We start from the raw sequence: 27,950 nt of genomic DNA on the forward strand, positions 1-27,950 counted from the left end.
AATCAAAGTGATACTTGCTTCCAGGAATGAATTTGGAAGTATAGCTTCCCTTTCAATTTCATTGAAAAGTTTGAAGAGTAATGGCAGTAGTTCTTCTCTAAATGTCTTGTAAAATTCAGCAGTGAATCCATCAGGGCCTGGGCTTTTCTTTGTTGGTAAATTTTTAATTACATTTTCAATTTCACTGACTGTAATTGGGGTGTTTAAAATGTTTTTGTCTTCTTCATTCAACTATGGTAATTCGTAAGTATCTAAAAATCTGTCCATTTCTTCTGTGTTTTCCATTTTATTGGAGTACAGGTTCTCAAAGTAGGTATTCATGATCCTGTGGATTTCTTTTGGATCTGTTGTGACTTGGCCTTTTTCATTCCTGATTGCATGAATCTGAGCCTTTTCTTTCCTTTTTTTGATAGGATTAGCTAAGGGTTTGTCGATTTTATTTATTCTTTCAAAAACCAGCTCTTTGTTTCATTTATTTTTTGTATCATTTTCTTAGTTTCAATTGCATTGATTTCTGCTCGGATCTTTATAATTTCCTCTCTTGTTCGAGCTTTGGGTTTTTCTTACTCTTGTTTTTCTAGGAGTCTAAGTTTCATTAGGCTTTGTTTGATTTAAATTATTCTTTCTTGCTGTCTACTATTGGACTTTGCTCAGGCTCTACTCAGCCTTGGTTTGTGGAAATAGAGTGATAAATTGCTTCCTGGTCATTAGATTGGCCCTGTTATAATCTTTTCTATTCATCAATTGATCTTCTTGGGGATTTTTGTCTTTAAAGCTTCAGGTGTCCATCCTGGTGTTTGGATTTTCTGGTTAGGACCTGACATGCCTCACCAGTTTTGTCTGTATCAGTCTTTTATACCCACTGTATCTTAGCCACAATGCTCTTGGGTAGTTTGTGTCTCTGAAACATTGTACATTCTGGGTTATGACTGTTCTTTTTAGCTTCTGGAAGATGAGACATTCAAATATTAGCTGCTATTATTATTCATATTTTAATTTTGAATCTTGACAGTGAGACATCAGTCCCAAATTTTAGAATGAAAACCACGCCTTGCAGTTTATTCTCTGAAATAATGCCCTAGTGGATGAAAACAGGGGCAGTCCAAGTCTCTGTCACTGAATGACCTTTAGATACCAAGGCAAAATATTAATATTAAATATTTGCCTATTGTGAAAGAAAGAACAAGTCCATCAAAAGGGGTCTGCTCAACAGTAGAATCATAGGAAGGCCCAAGGATCATGCCTAGAAGGATCTATGCAGTTAGGTCTACCCAGGGAAGAGGTGGCTAAAGTCTAATGACTTCCAAAGAAGGAGGCGTCCCTCCACCAGAGTCTGCTGTTTTCATCCCTCTAACTGTTAATGGTAACTCCCTTTCCGTTTGGTGGGCAACTGTCTAATGATAATCTGGTTTCTCCTGTAGAGTATTTATAGGGAAACACTGTAGGACTTCTAGACAGTCACGATGCACACTGTAAATATACACGCACTCACTGTGAGCTCTGCTTGGCTAAGGGAGGAGAAAGTTCAACACTTGTGCAATTAGTTTTTTATTGTATTAGAGGTTTATGTGTTTGTTTTATCTATTAGATTGTGAGTCTCCTGAAGACAGGGACTGTGTCTTCACCTGTGTGGCTGAGGCTTCTCATGGTGCTGGGAAAGACAACACAGGTGTTATACTGAATAAGCACACTCAGTTGGCCAGGAAGTTGCTCTGTGGAGTGGAATAGGATAGAGGAGCTGGTAGGGCCCCCTGAGAAGCAGGTGTGGTGACCAGCCTGAGTGTGTGAGCTTCTGAGTGGATGACAGTAGGAAGTCCAGCCTCTGGATGGTGGGTGAGAAGGACAAGAGAAACAAGCATTCCTGAGTCTTCATGTTGGTTGGCTTTGAGGTTGTTCCTTGCTGACACAGTGAAGGCCTGGGTGATATGAGAAGTCATGTGTCACCTTCTGCACAGCCTGAGTGCTGTGCAGGCCTCCGCTTAGGATGTTGGTAAAGAGTTATTTTGGATTCTGTAAAGTAAAAACCCCAATAGGTAGAAAAGCCGTCATTGGGTCTGTGACATGGTAGAAGCAGTTGGTACTCACCCGGGCTGATGGGAGTCTGGGGGAGAGATTGGCCATGTGGTGAAGGGCATTCCTGCCTAATCTTGTCCTTCCAAAAAAAATCCCATATGGCGTAACCCCAAGAAGTATTCTTTGTCAAACATTCTGTAGATAGATGTTAGATAGATACAATTATAGATTCCATATATATAGATTACACACACAAAGGGACTGAGGAAGGAATTCCTTTCTCTTTCCATCCATCATCTATCCAACCATCCATCTTCTATCCTATCCTATCTGTCTATCTATCTATCCTTGTATCAATTACCTTGTGCTTAGGTGGTAAATAACTGAGATCTAGGGACCACAGGATTTATCTCCCTACAGGATGGAGCTAACTAGGAGTGCAACTACTACTCCCATATACTCATTGACTAGAATGTTATTTTGAAATTTAGGACTGTAAAGAGATTACCCGGGATCCGCAGAAGTTTGTTTCTTTGGATATGAAGCTTTTTGTGTACAATGTTTCGGCTGAGGATGGGGGGAAGTACACATGCACAGCCATACTGAAGCACCAGGGGCATCCAGGGATCCAGTACATGGTTTTAAATAGCATCGCTGTGAGCATCAGTAAGTATGTCGACACCTGTCACTGAGTCTTCCTGTCCCTTTAGGTGAGTGGGCTGGTTTCAGGCCTTGGGCAGAAATTATCTGGATCTTGATTTTCCCAAGAATTAGCAGAGTCTCAAACAAGTCACTGTTAGATCAGAGGGTAAGAAGAGGGAGGCAGGAGGGCACGAGCAGCTTAGTTTTCCTATTTAAGATAAAGAACACTCAGAACTCTTGGTTTGTTTGTGTTCATTAAGTGAGATCATGCATGTAGGGCTGCTGCTGGGCTCACGGTGTTCAGTATGTGGCAGATATTATTACCATGATCCTAGTGTCCCCAGCCTGCACTGTGATGGATTTCAATGGCCATCTTAGCACTGACCTTCCCTGGCTCTGGCTCTAAATGAGCCAGGGTGTCTAACATGTTTCTGGGAGACCCATTTCCCAAGAGGTGCTGGTCCCTAATTCAAGATGGCCAGTTCTCTTGAACACATGCTCTGCAGATTTCAAAGCCTAATCCTACTGGTAGAAGAAACTAAATTAGCTGGACCCCTTCATTCTATAGAGGCGGAGGAGGGAGAACTCATGGAAGATCACAGCACTTACTAGTGTGAACACAGCCTGTAGTGTGGCCTCCAAGCCCAGGCAGGCACTTTTCCTTCTAAACACCTGGGGCTAGGGACTTTTCTAGCTTTTTCTTACAGTTTTTGCTTGCTCTTCAGTAGAGTTGTTTCTGTACCTTTTCATCAGAGGGACAGAAGTATGTCTCTAATTCCAAGTACTGGATACCTGGCTAGTGCCTGGTGCTGTGACTCCCTTTGGTGCTGCTCACCTGGAGGGGCCCGGATAACCCTGGCCCTGAGTTCTCAATAATTCCCATTTCTTCCCACTCACAGGCCTTCCTCTCTCATCCTCTACATCACGGATGAAATTACTTAGGTGACTTCAGTATTTTGGGTGGCCTTCAGTTGTAACTTTCTTCCTGTAGCCAAGAACTACATTTCCTGTAGTCAAGACATTTCCTCTTGGTCACCTTTGAATTCTTGGCACTGGTGCCTGGCTACAGATCAGTTAATTACTGGTTTATTTTTATTGCCGCAATGCTGTAGTTGTACATGGGCAGCTGGGGAGGGGGGGTTGGGAAAGGTGGAATTTATAAGACGGAATGAAGAATGTGGGTCCAATAGTCCATATTTTATGCCTGTTCAATTAACATTTGTTAATGATCCATTGTCTGGCAAGCATTATTGTTGGGTCATGATAATTTAAAAAATTTAAAAAACACATTGGCTCCATCGATGCAGAAACTCCCAGCCTGCTAGGAGTGAACCTAGAAGTATAAATGGATTACTTTAGCCTCATATGCTAGGATCAGGAGGACCAGAAAAGAGCCATGGGGTGGCAAGTAAGTGATGTGAAAGGCTTCCAGGAAGACTCAGGATCTCATCTGGGTTTGGGAGGGTGCATAGGTTTGATGGCCATGAGAAAAAACAAAAAACAAAAAGCAAAACGAACAAAAAAACAGAGAAGGGGTCTCTGGGCAGAGAGAGCAGTGTGAGGCAAAGTGTGGATGTGTCCAGCATCACGACTCATGTTGGATGTGTCACAGATCTCACTAGAGCACGACGATTGTGAAATGAGGAAAGCGAGGGAGTAGAGTTGAACAGGGACAAGTTCAGGGGGCTCCAGACACGTAGGCTTCACCATGTGGCCCCGAAAGGTCCAGGATGCCAGTGAGGGCAGATTTACGTGACTGCACCTGTGATGGCGGACACTGGCCTTGAGATGGTTGGAAGCAAGAGAGACTGAAGGGTCTCCGGACATTGGAGGCCACACAGAGGCTGCTGTGATACACGGGAGAGTCTGGGGGTCTGCACTCAGAGGGGGACAGGGGAGGTTTCTTGTGCACTTCATCCCTGAGTGCTGGTAAGCCAGGTCCTGTACTAGGCACAGACAGGACATGATGATAAGGAAACATCCATGACCACTGCCGTGATGAAGCTCGGGGTCCGAGAGGGCAGTGAGGCAGAGCTAGTGAGATGTGTTGATGCTGGTATGACGAGCTAGTGTAATGAGGGAAAGGAAAGCAGGAGATCGAATAGACAACAGAATGACTTCTGTTTTCTATGTGTGATCTACTTGGCCCATTGACTAGCTGGTGATAATTTTTGTTTGGGAGTGTTGTGTTTGAGTAGTTTGTAGTGTGTCCAAGTGTTATGGCCATTACAAAGGCCATGATATTTTTGCATTTTTCCTAGCCTCCCTCATAATTTTTCCACATCTCACCCCAAATGTATGAGGAATGTGGGACTGAGCAGGTGATTGCCAAATTTTGGTGGCTAAATAGAGAAGAAAAGGAGGGAACAGGCTAAAGCAGGGATCCAAGGAGTCAAAACTATGATGGCATTGTAAAGTGGAGGTGTTGGCATGAAGAAGCTGGAGAATACAGAAGAGGAAGTGATGGAACAACATGAAAATTCAGGTTGGAAGAGGGAACTCAACATAACAGTAAGTTCAGGGCGTTGTTTCTTTCCACCTAGGACATCTTCTGTGTTTATATTTTTAAGTACTGAAATTTTATCATAACATCCTTTTGGTTTACATTTAAACCACATATGCAGTAGCTGAACTGAACTTTCTTGCTAGCTCAGTTTCTAGTTTCCTATTTTTTTCCCCTCAGCAATTCACTCATTTCCTGTTGAAAGAAGATGCATTTATGAAGTGATGTTTTGTCACATCACGGATTTTCTTTCCTTAATCAATGTTTATTAGAAGTGTAATGCTTCACAGTATCATGTTAATGTATTTGGGAATATAATTTGGAAAGCATTTGGGAATTCTAATGTAATTTCCTGTGGGTGTGATTTCTTAGCAGACGGAGGTAGACCTGGAGGAAGAATTCCTAAGATTATTTATCCTCAGAATAATTCCATTGAAGTGCGACTTGGTGAGTAAAATTGGCAGATTCATTGACATCACTGAAGGCAAAGCTTATTATAGCCGCATATTCTAGTGAGCATTTTGAATTTCAAAGGTGAAGGCGAATCTCATTCAGACCTAGTTTCCAGCTTTGGATATACCTGAGTTCATCAAGAAAGCTGAAGCCTAGGGAAGCCAGGATGTTGGGATTCTAGCTGTGAATAATGTGGACCTAGGTGATTACTATAAATGTGTTTATGCACAGGGAATAAAAACATAAAACTAATTCCTGAAAAAGATGGCATAAGATAAAACTACTGGTAAATAATTTTGGCCAGGAATTCTGGATTATATTGTCTCCTACTGGAAAGAATATTAAAGGAGTAGGAGAAATGATCATGTTATATTCCTTCATTTATAGGAAAGGACCAAAAAATTTTGCCCCAGTTTGTGATCTAAGTAGAGAAAAAGAGGATCAAACCATTTTTTAAAACTTAAAGGAAGTCACTAGTAGAATAAAACGTTAAGTACCTTCTAAAAAACAGTCTCCATTCAAAATAGCTACTCAGATCGAATCAAATATTAAAATACAATTAGGATTTTATAAATCTAGTTACAAACTCTTTTCTCAAAAGCACATATGTAAAGACTCATGGTCTAAGGGACTAAAGAAACTCTGTAAGTGAGTTATCATTTGCAAAAATTAACCCAAAAAATCAGGTTGGGTGATTTCAGGCTGATAATATTATTTAAGGCTGAAAAAAAAAGTAAATGATTAATTGGATCACTTTATACTAATGGAAATGACAGTGCTTCCCCAAATACAAATATTTATGTATTGGATATCAGTTCATCAAAATATGTAAAACTTAAGAGTCTCATTTGAAATATCAGAGTTCTGCAATAAGAAGACAGAGTTGGTTTAGTTGTACTGGGAGAGTTTAATATGCTATGGTATAGATGGATTGAATAAGTAAATAAGGTTATAAAATATTTGATTAATATAGTAAGAATAATGTGTTTAATAAATGACTAATAAACAGCTATGAAAATTGCAGAACCAAAAGAGGAAGTGGTAAACACCACATGGTACAACCAACCACAATGTATTAAGTCTAGAAATTTAGAACTCAAATCAAAACAATGAAAAAAAAAACTAATTTAGTATGTGAGGTGCTGGGTTCATTAGTTTGCTTCATTTAGTTATAATCATAATGTAAACTTACATCAAAATATCATATTATAACTCATAAATATGTGGTTACTGTCAATTAAAAATTTAAAAAATTAAACAACCACTAAATTGTCTTCTAATCATTTGCTTTCCTTGGTTAAAAATAAAACTGAAGCCCTAGTAGACACTATTTAGAAGTAATGACAGTGACAATACTTCAAGTCCAACTTCATGGCATGAGACCAATGCTACACTCCAAATAAATTTTTAACTTTAAATATTACTGCAAGTAAGTTTATAAATGATTAAAGTGCATGAAAAGCCATTTAACTTTCTAAGAAAAGAATAACTAAACAACAAAATTAAAAGTAGAAAATAATGAACTAAAAAAAAAGTAGAATGCTGAGTCTTATAGTTGGTTTAGGGGTCGAATGGTTGAGGAATGGGGCTTGGGAGAAATAGAAAAGATTGTAGCAAATGTAATCTCATGAAGGCAGAGGAACGCAAATATAAGACTTAGAGATGTAAAATTTAGGGCCCAGGGATTTAGCTCAGTGGCACGGTGCCTGCTTTGCAAGCACAAGGTCCTGAGTTTGATAGCTGGTACAAAAAAAAAAAAAAAAAAGTGTAAACTTATAAAACAACAAATGTTAGGGAGATAAAAATCTGTTTAACGAGGTACATACCACTCACCATGTTGATGCTTTTATAGAATTCACAAGCGCTCAGAAAGACAAGGTTTGCCTGTTACAGCTCTCAATTGACCCCCACTCTCTGACTCCTGTCTTTAAAAATTAATCCAATGTATTTAGACAATTAAAAACTAGGCCTTTTTTCTTCAGACTGAGGATTGAACCCAAGGCTTTCCACACTGAGGTATATCCTCAGCTGCTTTTATTATTTACTTTGAGACAGGGTCTTGCTAAATAGCAGGGACTTGATCTTATCCTTCCGCCTCAGTCTCCCAAAGTCCTGGGATTACAGGCATGTGCTGCCATGCTGGGCTAAGAAAGTAGCAGTCTTTAAGGAGGAAGATAAACATATATTTTTAAATGATCTATTTCAACATTTAAAAAAAAAGTATCTAAAATTTGGAATTACTAGTAGTTGTTCAGTAGTACTTATTCTAATATAAAATAAACTTTCAAAGTCAATATTATTGTTATATACCTAAATAACAGGATATTAAGTTGATATGGGCAAGCTTTCTAGGCCTTATTAAGTATCTTACTAGGCTGTGTGAAGCCTGTTTTTACTTGGGATGCAGTTACCTAGGCAATTACCTGTCAGTGGACACCTGCCTTTAATGGGGACTGCAACCATGTCACTTCCAAAGAACAAATGTCCCTTTCCAGATGCACAGGAAGTGTCAGAGAAATAAGCATCAGAGGGTTAAAAAAACCCCGCATATTGACATATTTATTTCAATTGTAAGTGCTAAATTGAAATAGAATTTTTTTCTAGATAACATTTTAATTCAACCATATAGTAATAAAAGTATTAAGCACCAGAACATTATAGTTTCTAAACATAAAACCAGACATTTAACAATCAAGCAATTAAACACAGGGGAAGAAATCACAAATGAAAACATCAAAAAATTAGACTAGCCTTTAAAAAGGCAAACACCTGAATATATATAAAATACTAGAGTTAAAATGTAAAGGGCAAACTAGGGGAAAATATTTGTAGTAGAGAGGACAGAACATGGGTGAGATTACTTACATATGACAAAAAAATCAACAAATGGAGAAAATGCCAATCTAAATGGGGCAAATAATTCACACAAGAAGAAAACCAACAAAATATGAAGAAATTCATCTGCAATAAAAAAAGCATACATTTGTCTGTGGAACTGATAAGGCTTAAACATATATTATCATACTAGCCAAGGTACTGACGCATTGCTGGCCATGAATGAGCAATCCTTTACATGGTGCGTGCTTCCAATTGTCCCGGGTTTCCCAGCTCACCCAGCAGGAAACCCAAGACCTCCCCTGCCAACCATGGCCCAGGGTCTGATGCTTTCCTTGTGTCCAGTGGCTCTCTGTCCTCTTTTTTTCTTTTTTTGGTACTGGGGACCGAACTTAGGACCTTGCTCTTGCCAGGCAGGCGGCTGAACCACTGAGGTAAATCCCTGGCCCTCTGTCCTCTTTTTGACCCCTCTCTGGTTTGTATTCCGAAACTTGAAAACTTGTATCCTTTTCAGCTCAGTAAATTCTAGGCGGCAAAATGTATGCAACAAAACAAATCCACTGGGCTGCAGAAGGAAATATTAAACACACATTTTTAAAACAAATTGTTCTTAGCGTGTTTAAGGAAAGACAGGATTGAAACGTTCAAAAGAGAGCTGGAAATTAGAAATAACAGCATACCAGATTTGGAAAAGGAACAAATCAAATGTCCAGCACTGATCAATACAGTACCTAAACAGAAAGGTAAATGGAGGTTTAAGAGAATATAAAATATATTTGAAAAGAGGATTAATGAGCTAAAATATAGGTCAGGAGACAATACCTAGGACTAAGCACCCAGAGACAAAAGAACAGGAAGTTTGGATGTGAGAGTATGTACAGAAAGAGAATGCACAGATCTAACACACATGCGCACACATACACTCACACACCACATACACATGCAGAGCGTTGGTGTCTCTGATGGAAGAGGAGAGAGAAGGCAGAGGCAGAAGCAATGCTATTTATTCTCAGGCAACACTGAGAATGTCCCAAACTGGTAGGAGACCCCAATCCAAAGATCCCAGAAGCAAAGAATCCCAAGCAAGATGAAGGAAAGTAAAATGACACCTACACAGTCTATTGTGAAACTGCACAATATGGAAACCAAGAGAAAAAGTATTAACAGTAAGAAAAAAGGAAGAGCCGGGTGTGGTGGTTCATCCCTGTAATCTCTGCACTCTGGAGACTGAGGCAGGGGGATCACCATGAGTTCAAGGCCAGCCTGAACTGTATAGTGAGACCCTGTCTCAAAGGAAAGGAAGAAAAGTGCTTTCTGTGCGCAATAATAAGATTACTGGTTGACACTGTAACAGAAACAATGTGCTTAAAGAACCCCAAACCTGCTAATTTTTTAACCAGTGAAAATATGACAGACTAACAATAGCATATGTTGTCAATTATAGTCCTACAATGAAGGAAATACTGCAGTGTTCTGCAGGTAGCAGGAAAATGCCCCCACATAATAAATCTAAATTCATAAAGCTCAACATTTAAAATACCTATGAGATGAAAATACACAACAGCATTTGCTATCTGCCGAGAGTGAGGTAAATGAAATTGAGCCCTGAGAACTATACAGTGTCAGAGGTGACGGAAAAGTATCAGTTATATCAGACTTTGATAAATTTGATGTGTTTTATTGTCTAGAACTACAATAAAATAATACTTTTAAAAATACATAGTTGGGGACAGGGATTTGGCTCAGTGGTTCTGCCGCCTTCCTTGCAAGCACAAGGACCCAAGTTTGGTCCCTGGAACCAAACCAAACCAAGCCAAACAAAACACATAGTCAAATGTAATACTAAAAAGTAATAAGAAATACAGGCAGAAGGAAAGCAGGCAAGGAATCCAAAAAAGGCAAGAAAGAAAAGCCAACTATAGAGTAAATGCACCACATAGAACATACCTAAAATAGCTGATTTAATATAACATTTGTCATTAGTTAATAAATGGGTGAATGCTCCAAATAAAATTAGTCATCCTGGATTAAAAAATAAAAATACCATATGATGTTTACAAGAAGTTTGAAGATGAAAGGATAGAAAATGATATACAATATAAATACTAACTAAAATATTGTTGGTATAATTATATTAATTATATTAACTGAGATCTTAAGGCAAAATGCATTGTTTGCGGGAAATATTTCATACTGCTGAAAATCCAGTTCTGAACCTGTAAATATATAATGTGCCCTTAAAACACACATGTGCAATGTACACATATGCACACACACAGGAAAAGTGTTCAACAGTTCAGTGTGACATTTCTATAAGTTTTTAAAAATAGATTTTAAAAAAATCATATTAAGGAAGTTTCATTTCATAGTTTTCTAATAGCTTCTGGCTGTATGAGTCTTATAATAGTCAAGACACTTTTAATGCATAAGAACCAGCTAGTGAGATGTGTGATGTCTCATTTTAGGCAGGATAAGAAAGCTAAAATAATTTAAAATAGGTCTGGGAATTTAGCTCAGTGGTTTCACCACCTGCCTTGTAAGTACAAGGACCCGAGTTTGATCCCCAGTACCAGAAAAAAAAACTAAGTTAAAATCATTTAAAATATAAAGTAGAGAAAGGAAAATGGAAATCTTCTGGAGTACACTACTGGGATGCACTATTTTCTTGATGGATGAAGAGGTAGGACTGATTTATCATAATTCATTAACTTTACACTTATTCTATATTTTTCAATATATACGTTATATTCATAATACAGTAGATATTCAAAGAACACTCCTTGGAATTTGAAGTAGGATTTATTGGGCTCATAGGGAAAAATAATGCAAAATCACAAGCTTGTTAAATATGATTTATGAATATATGTGGAGACCGAATAAGGAGAAAAGGAGAAAGGGTGATGAGTTCACATTTCAAAAGTAGGAATATTTCTGGATTTGGAACTAGAAACCCGGAGCTTGTGTCTCATTTCTTACTCCAATTCAGGTGTGACCTTGGTAAGCCACCCAATGGGCCTGAAGTTCAATTTTCCCACCTGTAACATGGGGATAGATAATAACATTGCCTCTTTTTCTGCCTTGTTGGATTACTTCAAAGGTATATAGATGGAGGGAGAAAGTACACATGCAGTACTTTGTAAACTGTGAAGTTCTTTGCTAATATCACTAGGAATAGAAGTAGTTGTGTCCCTATGATTGTAGAAAACCTTCATCAGAAGCTGTAGGACTGTCAGCCTATGCCAATTTCCACATTGGAAGATCTTTCCTCCCTCCCGGCATCTGTGCAGAGAGAGGATGAAGCAGATTAACACTGGCCCTGGAGCATTTCTCCTAATAAAAAGATATTCAAGGCTCAAAAGTAAGATGCATTTGTGCCTGAGGAGCTGAACAATTTAAATAGCTGAAACTTGCACAACTGCAACGTAACACTTATGAATGTGGTCACCACAGGCTCCATGCTCATTGTGAACTGCAACATAACAGACACCAAGGAGAACACGAACCTCCGATGCTGGAAAGTCAACGACACCGTGGTGGACAGTTACTACAACGACTCCAAACGCATCCAGGAGGGAATCGAGTAGGTGCTCCTCCTGGCTTCTCTAAAACTAACACGTGCTTCTCCATCTTCATGAATGTATAGATAGTGGACATTTTAATGGTTCCCGCCTCCTCCTACTCAGTGTTGGCTTTGTTGTTCTAAGATCTTGGCGGGCCAAGCGTGGCCCAGCGTTGGGTTCAGAGAACTCTGGGATGCTAATGTTATCAGTAGCCCCAGCCTAACGGGGACGTGTGGCAAACCAGAAGTGAGCCATAGAGTGACAGCATTCTTCCTGCTGCATTCAGGCATTTCCTGAGTGTGGCAGTCAAGCCTAAGCACTGAAACCAGCACCAACATAGGCACACTTGCGCAGCATGTGCTATAAACTCACTTGTTGAGGTGTAACTCCGGTGGTGTAAAAGAGGAAGGACAGAGAGCAGAGGGCCTTCTGTGGGCCGTGGGGTATGGCAAGGTAGGAGGCCTATGGAGGACTAGGAGGCTGGTCCCAGGCTCTCTCATCAACAGGGTCACATTTCCCCATCACTGACCAGGAGGAAAGACAGGTTTGTCACTCCACCGTCCACACCTCATACTGGGCCACTCAGTGACATTATTTTCAGGGTCCAATCACCATCCAAGGTATTCTTCAGAAAAACAAGAAGCACTTTATGTTCAGAATAAAGGTTATAAATGATGCTGGGTAAATATCACTCATGTTAAAAGATCGACTTCTTTTTTTTTCTTTTAATAGAACCAATGTCTCTTTTCCGGAACACATTTTTTACACGGTCAACATCACCTTCTTAGAAGTGAAGATGGAGGACTATGGCCTTCCTTTCACATGCCATGCCGGGGTATCTGCTGCCTACATCATGCTAAGGCTCCCAGGTAATGTCCCATAGGCTCATAGTGACCAGAGCATTCGGTGATAGCCAGGAACCGGATGTGAAAGACAAATGCCATCAGATGCTTGGAGTGAGGTGATGCCCCGGGTGGCAAAGGACAGAACCAAGGTGTTCTGGCCAGGGAGAAGCTGGTCTTTTCTTTGGAGTGAGGCTGTGACTCTGTGGGAGTAGCTTTGAAAGCACAGTACTCGTATACATTAAGATCTCTGGGCATCGACATTCTAGAAAACCAAATTTTTCTTTGCTAAACTGGATTGCTCAACTTTTCTAGTCAATTCCTTGTGAGTTTTAGCTTTATACATTATTATGATTAATTTGATGCACAGTAAAAATGCTTATGCATATTTTTACTATGTACCTTTGAAAAGTTATCCAGAACTGGAATATGGGAGTAGGAGGGCTACTCTCCTAGTGAGCACACAGACTGTATTCAGCAGTATGCGGGGAACCTTTTGATTACGGACTGGGGCTCACTGAGCCAGCCAGTGAAGAGTGGAGGGGGAAAGTACAACCCTGTGGATACCTTTGGACTCCTACTGGGGTAGGGTGTGAAATGCTTGTGAGATGCTGTGTGGCTTACCAAGGCAATTTACTTCTTGACTGTTAACATCCTGTGAATATAGTGGGGTAACTTCTATGTACAAGAGAGTGCTCGGGTCTCCAGTACCCCTTTGGGGTCAGTTACCCATTGTTTGGATACTTCTAGCTCAAGCCCTGTGAAGAACCTTTTTCTAGACCACCACATAGAATAGCAGTTGCCGAACAGAGCCGGCAGCAGCACCTGTGCGCCTGCTGTGCCCTCAGGCGTCCACTGCCCCCTTAGTGTAGTGAGCCGCAGGACCTGTTCACTGCAGCTTGCATTTCTGGCTGTGCCTGCTCTCTGCCTCTATCTGGTGACCCAGATGACAGGGTCACTGCCCCGGCTGTCAGTGAGCCCACAACAGTGGCTCACTAGGGCCTTGGGAAGCCGTTGGGTTTCACTAGGGTGGGTGGTGGGGGCTGAGTTCACCCTGCTCCAGTGGGTCCTCCAGGGGCTCCTGAGGTTGCATCCTTTCCCTGATGGCCTCCTTTCTCCTGCGACTTCTGTTGTCCTCTGTGCAGTACAAACAGATTCCAAATCTGCCTGTGTCCTGCTTGTCCACACGGAAGCCCATTCAGTGACCACAGAGCCATGCCTGAAGTTGGGCAGTGTGTTTATCCTCTCGAACCTCTTGGTTCTCTTGCTTTTGGTCTTAGCTTTGCTAATGGTGCCTGAGCTCCTGTCTTCCAGGTTATTCTGGCCCCAAGTCTGGGGTCACCGTGATTCCTTCCTCTTCTCCCCTCACTCCAATGCCTGCTAGTTCTCACTCATTCTAGACAGGTCTTCCTCTGTGGTGCTTGCCAGCTGCGTCTCTTCCCGCCTGCCCAGTGCCATTCGCAAGACAGTGAGGTAGTCTCAACCCAAGGCTTTGAGGTCTGGCTTCCGGCCTTGGATCCTGGCTTTGCTGTGTGAGCTGTGTGACACAGTACTGTCACTCACCTTTTCTGTGTTTCAGTTTCTTTACCTCTGTAATGAGGAACATAGTACCTTCCATGGAGGGTTGTTGAGAATGAATTGGAATTTTAAAACTTTTTAAAATTGTGAAATAAAACATGCATAAAGGAAAGAATACATGGATCACCCATATAACATATCAAATAATTATGCAACAAATGCATATAAAGCCACCACTTGGATTAAGAAAAACATAGAAACAAACCAAGAACAAACAAGTGAGCATTGGCAGAGCTGAAGAGTCTCTCGATTCCCAAATTTAACTCTTTGCATGATTCTGATCATGAACTGAATTGGTCATGAGCCAAATCAAATTCATCGATTAGTTCAATGTGGACCTTATGGGGAAGTCCATTTCAATTTTTCCACCAGAATTGTGGACAGAATTACGTTCATGAAGTCAGGTACCGCTGTAATCACTCCTCCAAAGTGTAGGAAAGTTATTTTTTCGCCTTTTCATCCTGGTTGATATTCCTGAAAGTCTGGCTTGGCTTTGCCAGTATTTCAGCTTTGCACTGAGAGAATTAGATAGCACAGTTACTCATGGGACTTGATAATTTGTTGAGGTGTCCAGTTGACTGATACACGGCTGATGGCACCAGCAGCCCAGCCCATTCCTTTTTCTTACTTCGCGGCTAGGTCACTGTTGGTCCCCTCTGCTGGAAATGCATGGTCATTTGCATTGTTTCCCGTTTAACGCTGCCAACAAGCAAGCCCACCCTGCAGCTCTCTGTGTGTGCCCGGTACCCTGTAGCAGCCTTCCTTTCTGTATTAGGAGTCAAGTTGCCAGGTGATGTTCTTTAGCGTTTCTATTTAATGTGATGCTATGCTCAGGGGTGGCTGTACCTGCTGTCACTATACCTGTGCAGTGTCTGGGAGAATGAGGTGAGATGATTTGGCAGAGCAAGCACAGAGACTGACATTTGGTGAGTTCTAAAAAATTACCTGCTCTGATTCCAGCCACAAATTGGATAGTTGTATTAGTTTTCTGATTGGTTTCGTTGCTTTGGGAATGTTGTGTGGTCCAGTACCTTCCAGTGGTGTTGTAGTCTCTTCTCCAAGATGCTGTGGTTTTGCTGGTCCCCTGCCCCTCTTTTCCCCAGGACACCGGCACTCCTGGTTGACATTCAGGGACACCCCATGTACCTTATCCCAGGCGCCTCTTGGTCACCTCCCTTTGCTGAGAACAGAGTTAGGTGACTGGCAGTGGTGGCTCTTCTGTGGGCCCCATATTTTGATGGAGGAGGTGCCTTTGCAGTGAGGGAGGGGAGAATTGTTTTTCAATCAGGGAGCAGTGCAGACCTCGGAGACCCCTTCACCTCTGTGCTCCCCTGTAGCCTCCAGCAGAAACACAGCTTAAGTCAGGTCAGAGAGGAGAGGGACTCCGGGTCCACCTTGGAAAAAGGGGATGCCAGCTGTGATGCCTTCGACATTCCATGAAACTGAGGGCTCACAGATTAAATCCATCTCACCCTGGAAGTGTGCATGCTTTATTAACTGACCTAGCCTGACACTGCTTGATAGTTTCCAGGCCAACCTGTACTGTGAAGGGTTCTGAGTTCAGCCCAGGCTTAGAGGGGAAGACACTGCCCCCTCCTCCTCACCTGTCAATCATGGGATGGGAGGAGCCATGCCTTGTCCCCTTTATTTTCAGCTCATCAGGAAGCTCTTGCTCCTTGAGTCCATTCATTCCTGCCAACCTCACTTCTCAGTCATAGGAAATGTGTCTTCGGGTAGCTACACTCTGTTTTGTTTACCCTGAGTTCTTAGGAACCTCACTCTCTTCAATCCAGGCTTCCTGTGGGTTTGCTTGGGGTGAACTGAAGGTGATAGCTGCCCCATTTGACTTCCTTAATTTGGGTAGGGACACCTCCAGCTTTGAATGAATCTTACTTGGTCTCTTTGAGGCAGGCTCGCTGGGCTCTTGCTTAGATCAGCTGTCCCCTTCTGTCCTCTGTCTCCTCCTGTCTGTTCTCATCCAGCATCTCCATGCTGATGGCCACATGGGCTCCAGTAGCTGCTACCTCAGCACTGAGTTTTCCATTTATTTCTGTCTCAATGTCCCTGTTGCCTTTGAACTTGTGCGTGAATCTCCTGCCCCTGTGTCATCATCTCTGAGTTCACTGAAAAGCTCAGCTGAGTATCAGCACTCCTGATTGCAGTGGATGATGTATTTAAGGCTTGCTTTCCTGGCTAGGGGCTCTGTGTGTGGACATAAATCTGCAGGCTCAGGTTTCCTTTCAAGACCATTTGCGGTACCAAGAAGTGCACTTTCTGCCTCCTCAGGCCTGGACCCTCCTGGAGGGAGTGCTGGTGCTGTTGCTCCAGAAGGAATGAAAAGTGCTGGCAAAGTGGAGGACAGGGGAGTGGGGAGGAGCCAGGGGGACCCCAAGGGCTGACTGGCCCTCAGAGTGAGGAGCAGTTCCACCTGGCTGCCCAGGGACTGAATCAGTGGGTCAGTTCGGGGTGAGGGGCACCTGTGTGTTTTGCTCAGTGCTCTTTATCTTGATTTAAAGGTGCTCAGTAATAAACAGGAGGTCCAGGACCTCAAGGTATTGGCACCACAATGTGGCTGGCATAGGGTGGAGCATGATGAGCACTTTAGATGAAGGAAAGAGCAATGTGATGTGTTTACAAATGAGCCCTGTCCAGCCATAAGGAAGAACAGAGTCTCATCATCTGCAGAAATGGTTGGATCTAGAGACCATTCTTTTGAGTGGAACAAGACAGACTCTGAAAGACAAATATTGCAGTTTCCTTAGTATCTGGAATCTAAAAAAGATGACAAGAAAGTAGAAAGGGGAGACTCCTGTATTATTACATAAGAGGAAGGGAAGAAGGGTGTGGTATGAGGCCTGGCAATAAGGGGCATGAATTGATAAAAATATATTGCATCCATTGAACCCCTACCCCCCAAAAGTGAAGCTAGGGTGGTGGGTGGAGCATGAGAGTGATGGAAATAAATGATTAAAATATATTATGTGCAAATCTATCACAATAAAACGCATTATTCTGTACAACAATGTGCACTAATAAAATGGTAAAAAAAAGTGCTCTCTGGGGGTTCAGAGAAAGACTCCACTCTTCTCTTTCCCATTCCCCACACAACCTGGAGTGAGGGGAGGATCAGGAAGGTCCATGAAGCAAGTGGGTTATGAGGTAGATTCTAGGACGATTCCTCTTCCTCCCTCCTGGTTCCCCTTTTCTGATTTCCTGATTCCCTCCTTCCTGGAGACTCTTCAGGTGCATTTCTTGTCCTCTCTCCAGATTCCTTTTTTTCCACCTCTTGGTGCCCACTCATGGGCTGTAGGAGCTTGTGCTTCAGGGACGCAGTGGGACTCCCTTTCAGAGTCTGTGTAACTGATACCCCAGGAGGATGGGGACCACTGGGTGGCACCTGCAGAGAGGCTTCCAGGGAGGAGATGCAAGGGGCTCTTTCTTTAGGACAGGGGCTCTGCTGCTGTGTACAGAGTGCCTGGCGAAGCAGGGTGGCAGGATCGTCATCACTAACATGCTGCAAGACCACCAGAGACATTCCCAGCAGATGTGCTGAGGCTCGGCCTGTGGGGCCGTCACATGGGGCGATGTCAGAGTGGATGTCACAAACTCTGAGTCACCCTGTGTCTGCCACCTGTAAGCAGGGCTTCAAGGATCTCGTCTGCCAGGCTCCCTGGGACTCTTTGTTCCCTAAAATCCATGGTCCAGCTTAGGTCAGATGCTCCCATTCCATACTTGTTATTTAACATCAAAGAAGCATTTCAGCTGTGCCCTCGGTGATACAGGATGCCTTTCTACCTGACATGTGTGAGTGATCCACAGGCATGGAGAGTGTGATTGTATTGTTCTTCTATTTTGCTGTCACCTGTAGCTCCAGACTTTCAGGAGTACTTGATAGGAGGATTTGTTGCTTTGGCGGTCGTGGTTATCTCGGTGTTGGGTGTCTACAGATTCTTCAAGGTGGACATCGTGCTTTGGTATCGAAGTGCCTTCCATTCTGCTGAGACCAGAGAAGGTGAGTATGTGTCTTCCTTACAAAATATGTCCAAATCAATCCCCACCATCTGGATAACCATTCTAAGTTTTCCTTTATCATATTTACAAATGTGAACTTCATGGTGTTGGCAAAGTTAGAGGACAGAACCTCCTGGGACCCTCCTGTGTCTCAGAGAAATGCTAGTCCACAGTCACCAGCTTCACTGCCACATGAGTCTTGTAAGCTTCTAGTGCCCAGGAAGGACTCGCGAAGTAGGAGGAGCAGCTCATCTCCAGGGTCTCACTGTGAGTGGCCGAGGTGGGGGGGTCTTGCCTCCATTGGTGTTAGAGAGGGGAGTTTCTCCAGAGCAAAGAGCCACAGCCTGGAGAGAGTCACGTCTCTACCTCTCAAGACTGGACAGGGGTGGACCCGAGTTTGAACTTGAATTTTCTACTTACTCTGTGTGAAATTAGAAAGATAGTTTAAATTTCTTTTCTTTCTCAGTTAAAGGAAGGAAAGACGCAAGGAAGGAAGGAAGACAAAGAAAAGAGGAAGGAAAGAAGGAAGAAAAGAAAGGGTGGGGAGGAAGAGAGGAAGGAAAATGTCATCTTTCTTCCTGCTGGGATGCACATTCAACATGCACAAGTTAAAGGAGGAGAGGTTTATTTTGGCTCGTAGTTCGTAGAGGTTTCTGTCCATAGTCGGCTAGCTCGATGGCAGGGCAGCACAGCAGAGGGGCATTACACGGGGGAAGCAGTCCACGGCCAGGCGGACAGGAAGCAGAGAAGACTCAAGGAAGGAGAAGGGAGATGGACTCTTCTAGTCCAAGCCCCAGTGACTGACTGCCTCCTCCAATCTGGCTTCATCTCCCAACATCACATTAAGCTGTAAACTCATCTTTGGACCAATTCAGCCACGACTCTCACACCGCTAGGATCCAATTGTTTCTCAAAGCTCCACCCAGGAGCTCATGAGGCTTTAGGGGATATCCAGATAGAAACTAATAGAAGAGAGGAAGGAAAGAAAGAAGGAAAGACAAGGGAAGGAGGAAATAAGAAAGGAAAGAAGGGAGGAAAGGGGTGGAGGGAAGTAGAAAGGAAAGAAATAAAAGAAAAGGAAAAAAGGGAGGAAAGAAAGGAAGGGAAGGAAGGAGAGGAGAGGAGGTCACATCCTGTCTGGAACGATGCTGAGGGCCCAGGGAAGCACCCAGCAGAGCTGTGGGCACAGACAGCTCCTTGCTCACCTGCAGTCCAGCAAGCTGCCCCACCATGCTGCGTCTGTGGCACCTGTGTCCTGTCAGCACTCTGACACACAGATGCCTCCAAGTGGCCTGAACCTAAGAGGGACAGGCATTTCTCACCTTCGTGCCTGTGGCTCTCTATACATTAGGCCTCAGAATGGATGTGATCTAGTAAGGTCTGTAAAGAAAGCAGAAATAGGCCGGGCATGGTGGTGCACGCTTGTAATCCCAGCACTCAGGAGGCTGAGGCAGGAGGATCGCTGTGAGTTCAAGACCAACCTGGGCTACATAGTGAGTTCCAGGTCAGTCTCAACTATACAGTGAGACTCTGTCTCAAAAAACGCCCCCCCCCAAAAAAAAGCACTAATATGCTTGAATGTCCCCTAATTTCATGGAAAAATTCCTATAAGGCAGAAAGAAGTGTACGTGGAAGTGGGCTTATCGGTGCCTCCCCACTGCAGAGATGTGCAGGGCTGGCATGAGCAGGGTCTGCGGTGCCCAAGTGTGGTCTACAGTAGCCAACACAGGGAGGGCATAGAAATGCATGCTTGGCATAGAAAGTCACAGCCCAAGTGCCTGTCTGTGTTTGATAAGTACAGGTGTGCTACCTTGGATTCTATTCTAAGTTAGATCTCCCGATGCAAAATAGGCAGCCCAGAGGCGGGGCTGGAGCTCAGTGGTCAAGTTTGTGTGTGGCATGTGTGAGACCCTGGGCTCCTTTCCCAGCAATGAAAAACAAAACAATGATAATCACAGATACTGGGGACTTCTGAACTGTGTAGAAAGTGACAAACACCTCTTGATGGCAAAAGCATCCCATGACCTTGCATGTCTGGCCCTGCACAGAGTGGTTAGATTGGGGGCTGGGTCTGCTCTCTGCTGTGGTCCCCACAGAGGCTGCCCTATATCACCCTCCAGACCGTCCTCTGGTCCTGGCTGTGTCTGTTGAGAAGGGGATCCCAAACACCATTTACTTTCTTTGACATGGGTCTGAGTGGTTTGGCTGCTTTCTGTTTTGTTGCCTACCAGGGAACTGTGCCTCTTGACGTGGTCTCCTCCGGTCCCTCTGTGTGTATCCCCCATGACTCACTGTGACTCCTAGGAGTGTGACTCCAGCCACAAGTGATGACGCTGTGCCGAGCGCGCAGTGAGGCTGAGTTCAGCAGGCAGACAAGGGAGGAATCATGACTCATCTGAGAGAGAAGGAACCCCACCCTCTGCTGGAACCTGTCTGCAGCCCTGTCAGCTGGAAGGAGTTTTGCTGGGTGTTCTGGGAAATCTTTCACACACAGTAATCAAATGAACTGTTGTATGTTTGGTCAGCAGCCATTTAGGGCACACACAGATGCTTTGCCATCCAGGGTAGACTGGAATCTTCTCAGAAAATGAAAGGACCTGGCCAGGACGTGGAGAAATGGTCAGCTCCTGTAACAGAGAGGTGGAGTGTGTGGCTCACGTGGCCCTACCTCCTCAGAACACTCACCAGTAGATCTACATCTCTGGAATTTTCTTGATGAACTCAGCCGTTAGGAGGCATCCAGCGTTTACTGTTTGTGTGGTTATCTCCTCAGTTGCTGTACCAGTAACTATGACTGGGAAGCAGATTACCTTAGAGCTAATGGCGTGAGATGATCATCTGTCTGGCTTGTGGGTTCTGTAGTCCAGGAATGAAAGCAGGCACAGTGGGTTCATTTCAGGTCTGGGTGTCTGGGGCCTCAGCTGATGACCGGAAGTTGACCTTGGCAGTTGGCTGGTGGCCTCAGCCCCTCTCCACAAAATCTCTCCCAGCAGCCTCCTTCTCCCAGCATGGCGGCCACTCCCTGAGTCAGGTGTGGCAGGAGCAAGAGAGGTGTGGGGAAGGTGTGTTTTCCTGTGTAACCTGAATTTCTAGTGTCCTATCTGCCACATCCCACTTGTCAAGGCAGCTATGAAGGCTGAGCCAGCTTTATTTCCACATTTATTTACTTGTTGAGACTAACTAGTTTTAAAGGAGTGGAAATGGATTCCAGCTTTTGTAGATGAAGTTCTTTTTTTTTGTGGTACTGGGGATCAAACTCGGGTCCCTCCACTTGCAGGGCAGGCAGTGGAACCACTGAGTTAAATCCCTGGCCCTTTGTAGATGAAGTTTTGAAAGGAGCTTTGGGACCAGAAATGTCACTCGCTTCGGTTTTTCTGGAGAATACAACCTGGCACAGGGGTACAGGGGCACAGGATAGATTGGGGCAGGCTTTGTGAGTCGCCTATCTTGGAGTCTTGTTTTGTCTGCCCCAGGAGGACAACAGGCTTGAGTTTCCATCAGAGCTGTGGACTTCAGAGAAATCATACAGCCTGGCTGGTCTCAGTTTCCTTACTTAAAATCCAAGGATCCTACCATGTCCCTTTCAGTCAACTGTGAGGAGCAAAGCCAAGAATGCCGGGAGCTGCAGGCTGACCAGGACCTTCAAAGTCGGAGGGCTGAAGCAAAAGCCCAGGGCTGCAGCATGTTTGAAATCTTGGTTACTGGATTACAAACTACAAATTGCCTATCTGAAAATGATGAAGAGAATAAGTCAGCAAGACGCAACTTTATTCAGAACTGAGTCAGAGGGCAGGGCATGTAGCTCAGCAGTGGGGTGCTTGTCTCTCTCACATGAGACAACTTCTGTGAGGGACTCTGGGCTTGGCGCTGGAGTAAAAAGAAACCATAGGAAGAAAAAAAAAAAGAAAAACAGGAAGTGGGGGCATTCTATGTTTTGAGGTGTAAGATTTTTTTTTTTTTTTTTTACCCACATCCTTTTCTATTTGGACAGCAAGGAGAACCTGTGTCCTCATTCCTTGCTTAGAAGCAGTGGATGTGGAGTAATGTCAGAGAATGCACTTAGCAAAAGTGGTTTGTTTGCTTTTTAATCAGAGCCAGTGGGGGGGGGGAGAAGGTGCCGGTGGCAGAGCCTAGGACACAGGGACCATGAGCCCAGGTGCTGGCTGCAACATAGAATCCTTCTCTGTTTTTTTTTTTCCTTCATAAAAATTCTCCAGCTCTGGAATATCAAATGTATGACATCAAATTTCACACAGAAAAATGCCCACTTTGTGGCCTTTCTGCTCCCATCTTGTGACTCCAGAGGACTTTAGCTGTTTAGGGTTTGGGCCATGTCTAGGCACAAATTAGCAATCCCTTTAATGCACACCCTGTGGTCCTATTCTTTAAAATTCACTCTGCCCAGGATTTAGAACTCTGCATCCCTGCCTTGGTAAAGTCAAGCTGCAATCAGACCTCATTACAGAGTCCTGATTGAGAGCTCTGGGCAGGGCCTGCTGAGGGCAGAGCAGGGAGCCAGGGCTCTCACACAGCTTCTTTCCATGACGGGGATGGTGAAGCAGAAAAGGAGCATGCTTGTGTGTGCTTGCATGTGTGCACAGTTTTATGTGTACAGAGATGAGTAACTGTGCATGTCTGCATAGTTACACATCTGTGCAGATACCCGTGTACATGTGCATGTATATGTCCATGTATTTGCACAGATGCAGATCCACACAAGCGTGTACATGCCCCTGTGCAAGTGAGCAAGATTGTACATGGGTGCAGATGTGTGTAACTGCATGTGTTTGGCTATAGGTGCATGCAAGTGTGTGTGTGTACATGTGTAAATGTGCATGTGTACAAGGGTATGTGCAATTGCATATGTATGTAACTGCACCTGTGTGCACAGCTGCAGGTGTGTGTGCATGTGTGTGTATTATCATGCTGGTGAGCAGAGACCTTCAGGTCCCTGTGGTTGGTGCGAGAGCTGACAGAGTATGAAAAGGCAGCAGGAAAACATGTTCTGTGTGTAGCACCTACTGTTATTTAGATGAGAGGAGAACAATTTGAGATTTTGCTTTCTCTTGTTAATCCCAGACCCACTCCTTTCCGTGCCTGTGTCTGTGCAGCAGATAAACTCCCATGAAAAGGGAAAGCAAGGGCTTTGGCCTGGCTGATTCTCACTAGGTTGCCTTGATTTTCCAAAGGACCTGAAGCTCCATGCTGTGTTTCCCAAAGAGATGTCTGCAGCTGACACAGCTTCCTCCTCTGCTCTCCCTACCAGGCCTGCTTGCAGGGCTTTCTCATGCTCAGGACTCCCCAGCAGGCACCAACCTACCCTTCCTGCACTTGTTGCAAGCTGCCACCCCACCTGTCTTCCTCCACTTTTTTTTTTCTAGACCCTCCCTGGTTTTTCAAACCCAAGAGCTGCCCAACATCCCCTGTGGATTTCTTTGAGAACTCCAGACAGGGGGGAGCTTTCCTTCTTTGCTGTTTCTCCTGTTCACTGAGCTGCCCTCTCATCGTGCCTTCAGTGTTTTTGTCTCTGTGAACAGGAACAATCCTCCTCGTTAGCCTCTGTGACTTGCTTGTCTTGGCCCTTGCGTGTGCATCAACTGCTCTCAGGGCTGTTCACAAACACCTGCCCCTCCTCAGGACATAGACTGGGGCTGTGACGCTGGCTTCGCACTGCATGGTGGGTTCAGAGTTCACTCAGGAGCTGTTCTCCCTGCTGCAGTCCTGGAATTCACTGGTGGGGCTGCTTGGCCAGGATTCAGCTTGTGTGGCCGGTGCACTGGGGACTGTCCTCTCTTGTCCAGGATCCACAGAGGTTAATGCTGGTGGAGCCTCTAATTTCTCATCTGCAGCCTCATCACAAGAAGCTGTGCACTTAGAGTTAGTAAACAGGATGGATTAGGAACTGCAGAAATAATGATGATGTCCTGTCACAGCCTCATTCTTGCACAGTGGGGATGGGTATCCCCTCTGGGCTATTGGTGGGACTGCAGTGTGGTAGCATGGCAGGGCCAGGCCAGCTAGCCAGGCACTTAGAAGCTATCACAACCAAGCCAGAGGATACTGTGGCAGCAATGCAGGTGCTTTCTTTGTGCATGGGAGGAAACTTGGTGGGATCCAGACACGAATTTGTCCCATTCCTTTTCAGATGGGAAGCTGTACGATGCCTACGTCCTGTACCCCAAGCCTGAAAGGGACAACCAGTGCCACAAGGCGGACATGCTGGTGTTGAAGTTCCTGCCTGAGGTGCTGGAGAGGCAGTGCGGATATAAGTTATTTATATTCGGCCGGGATGAGTTCCCCGGACAAGGTGGGTTCTAAGTGAGGTAGAAATCAGCAAGTGACCAAAATGGAACCTGTTGGTGCTGGGGTCATAGCACAAAGGCATGCACATGGACCCGGGTTCCATTCCCGGCGCCACAAATGAGAGGAACAAAAAACAAAACAAGCAAGGAACTACTCCCGTCTTTCACATTGCAAAGGGTGGTGGCTCCACACCCTTCCCCATGGACTGCAGGAAGTCTATTATCCAAGACTCTGGAGCTGCAATCCTGGGACGAGTGTGGGAGCCAAGCTCTCCTCTCTTCTCCATTTCATGGCTGTGTCACAGAGTCTGGGAGCCTCATGGGTGGCAGTAATGTGAGCCTTACCTCCGAGACTTATGGTTAACCCAGTCTCACGAACGGGTGTCCAGTGACAGTCTGGGGATGTGGGATCATTTATTCTCCGGTCATTGTGACTACCTGCAGAGGTTTCCCATCACTTTAAATATATAAATCAGGTCTTGTTTAAAGCTGATTTCATAAACTTCAGCCACTTGCTCCTCCTGCACCTAAATTTGTTCACCATCTTTGAACCTCAGTTGTCTCGCCCGTGAGATAGGGATAAGAACCTTCCTTTCTCTGCCTCAACTTGGAGAACTCACTGGGAAAAGTGCAGTGTGAATCCGCCCCAGTGCTCCAGACGTGGAGCCCCAAAACTCCTGTCCTCTGTCTTTGATGGTTGTGCAGCAAATTGATCAGATTCTAAAGCAGATAGCCTCTTCCCACTGGGGACTATCATTCAGCAGATCTTTTTTGAGAACCTCTACACACTAGGCACTGGTCTAGGTGCTAGAAATATGAAAAAAAGTTACCTTTGTGCAGGTGAGAGCCTACTGTTTCATCCTGTTGGGGGGCACTTGCATACCAATAAAGTCTGCAGAGCCAGGTTTGTTGAGATCCCTACCCCATCCACCCAGCTGTCAGCAGGGTGTGCTATGTGCTTTCCCAATGAGTCATATGGATCTGGTCACCTAGGTAACTGTAAAGAGCAAGAAGAAAACACAACTACAAGATTAACACAGCATTTGAGCTAACTACATTTCCTCTGTCCTTCTAAAAATCTGCTTTTTTTAAAAAGAAAAGTATGTTCATGGGCTGGGGATTTAGCTCAGTGGTTCTGCCACCTGCCTTGAAAGTACAGGTCCTGAGTTTGATCCCTGGTACCAAAAAGAAAAGAAAAGAAAAGTATGTCATTATCCAATCTATTCCAGACCTTCTATTCTGGGGATCTGTGGTGCTATAATTGTGGGTTTTGGGACAATGATTCACTAGCACAGAAGACCAGTTCTTCAGAGAAAGCTAGGAAGGCTCCAAGGGGAGGTGCTGGACATTTAAAAATTTTAAAACTCTACCCTTACCTGTATTTTAAAGTCCTTTTTCTCTTGTAGGGATCCTTTCTGACATTCCCCGTAACTTTCTGCCCCAGGCGGTCTGAGTCTCCAGCTCCTCTGAATGTCCCTTCTTCATTCCAGCTGTGGCCAACGTCATCGATGAGAACATCAAGCTCTGCAGGAGGCTGATTGTCATCCTCACTCCTGTGTCCAGTTGCAGCCTACTGAAGAACCTGTCAGAAGAGCAGATCGCAGTCTATAATGCGCTCATCCAGGATGGGATGAAGGTGATTCTCATTGAGCTGGAGAGGATGGAGGACTACAGCACCATGCCGGAGTCCATCCAGTACATCCAGCAGAAGCACGGGGCCCTGCGGTGGTGCGGGGACTCCGCAGAACAGTCACAGTGTGCCAAGACCAAGTTTTGGAAGAGAGTGAGGTACCATATGCCACCCAGAAGGTACCCACCGTCTCCCCTGGGTCAGCTGCAGTGGCACACTCCCTACAACTACACGACGGGCAAGTGGGAGCCCACCATGGGGCCGGTCACCCACTGACCCGGGCAGGGCACATACTCACCTGGTGGCTCACTGCCAGCCAGGGTTGCAGAAAGCACAAGGCTGCCTGCCCTGGAGCTGTCCTACTGTGTCCTGCAAAGGCTTGTATTTGTCATTGTTGTTTGTTTTGATCAGCACAGCTGCTTCTTTAGGGAACGACAGCAGTTCTCTGAAGGCTTAATGCTGGGATATTCTGTGTTGGGCCCTGGGGATGGCAGCAGAGGGCTGCAGAGCAGAGTCCAGGTGTCAGAAGGTTTAACCCATGATCCGAAGGTCAGGGCCTGTGCAGTCCAGGTGCCAGGAGGGCACTGTGTGGCATAAGGAGGCTACCAGAGAGGGCTACACTGAGCTTTTCCTGTCCAGTGTCCCCAGGGCTCTGGTCCTTAGGTGATATTTACTGTGCTTTTTTTTTTCTCTGTACCAGGAATCGAACTTGGGTCCTTGCACTTGCGAGGCAGGTGGCAGAACCACTGAGTTAAATCCCTGGTCCTCACCAAAGGTTAATACTCAAAGTTAGCTGTCAGCCCTACATGAGCTCATTCAGGGTCCTTCAGGTCAGCTCTTGGCCATTTTCTTTACTTTTCTTTCTCCTCCCACATAGGAACCTTAATTCTTCATGGAGGTCTTGAGGGCAGAGGGACAATAAGCTGTCCCTTTGCACTGAAGAACAAAGGGCTGGCTGCTTCTCCTTTCCATCCACCTCACCCTCTACGGGTCTCCTCTTTTGCTTAGATCCTGGAGAGGGGCAGCCATGCTGGACAGGGCTGGGCAGAGGTCTGGTTATAGTATCTGCCTTCCTTTGTGGAGCCCTTGCTAGTGTCTGGCTAAGGGACCCGACCACAAGGTGGCCACCAGTCATGTGAGAGCACGTGACACTGTTGCTGCCCATCCGACACACCAGGCTGTGAAATCCGACGTCATTGTATGAGTGGTCACAGACTCTTGGTGTGGAGGGCACTTTGAGAATCTCTTACAGTCCCACTTGGGGTTCCCCATCCTTCTGGGTCTTTTCTCTTCAAAAGCTGCAGGCAGGCAGGAGCATGGCCCAGCCAGGAAAGCAGGAGGGATTGTGATGCGTCTTCTCTAAGAAGCTCCCTCTTAACGTGCCTGGAGTTTCAGGAAGCCCATTCTCCAGGGACTCTGCACTTATCCTGATAGCATTCCCAGGACACGAATCCCCGCTGTCAGCAAAAGAGAAAACTGACTCATCTAAAGAATCAAGTATTTCTGACAATCTCTGATCCTTAGCCAGTCGTGTTAATGAGTTCCTTAACTAGAATTTTTAAGTTAAAAAATTTCTCCTTC

The 27,950-nt window shown here is 44.7% G+C and overlaps 1 protein-coding gene across 1 annotated transcript in view; it reads left to right on the forward strand.

Annotated features, from left to right (window-relative positions):
* Positions 1 to 26,645, forward strand: part of Il1rl2 (interleukin 1 receptor like 2) — a 34,483-nt gene extending 7,838 nt beyond the window's left edge. The window contains exons 4-10 of the mRNA XM_010630694.2: positions 2,505 to 2,679; positions 5,531 to 5,605; positions 11,897 to 12,026; positions 12,739 to 12,875; positions 18,295 to 18,438; positions 24,583 to 24,744; positions 26,230 to 26,645. Coding sequence (XP_010628996.2) covers positions 2,505 to 2,679; positions 5,531 to 5,605; positions 11,897 to 12,026; positions 12,739 to 12,875; positions 18,295 to 18,438; positions 24,583 to 24,744; positions 26,230 to 26,645 — 1,239 coding nt within the window. The remainder of the gene's footprint in view (positions 1 to 2,504; positions 2,680 to 5,530; positions 5,606 to 11,896; positions 12,027 to 12,738; positions 12,876 to 18,294; positions 18,439 to 24,582; positions 24,745 to 26,229) is intronic.
* Positions 26,646 to 27,950: the final 1,305 nt, after the last annotated feature.

Source organism: Fukomys damarensis, unplaced genomic scaffold (genome assembly GCF_012274545.1).
Source record: "Fukomys damarensis isolate Sample0158 unplaced genomic scaffold, DMR_v1.0_HiC HiC_scaffold_9, whole genome shotgun sequence".
Classification (NCBI taxonomy): domain Eukaryota; kingdom Metazoa; phylum Chordata; class Mammalia; order Rodentia; family Bathyergidae; genus Fukomys; species Fukomys damarensis.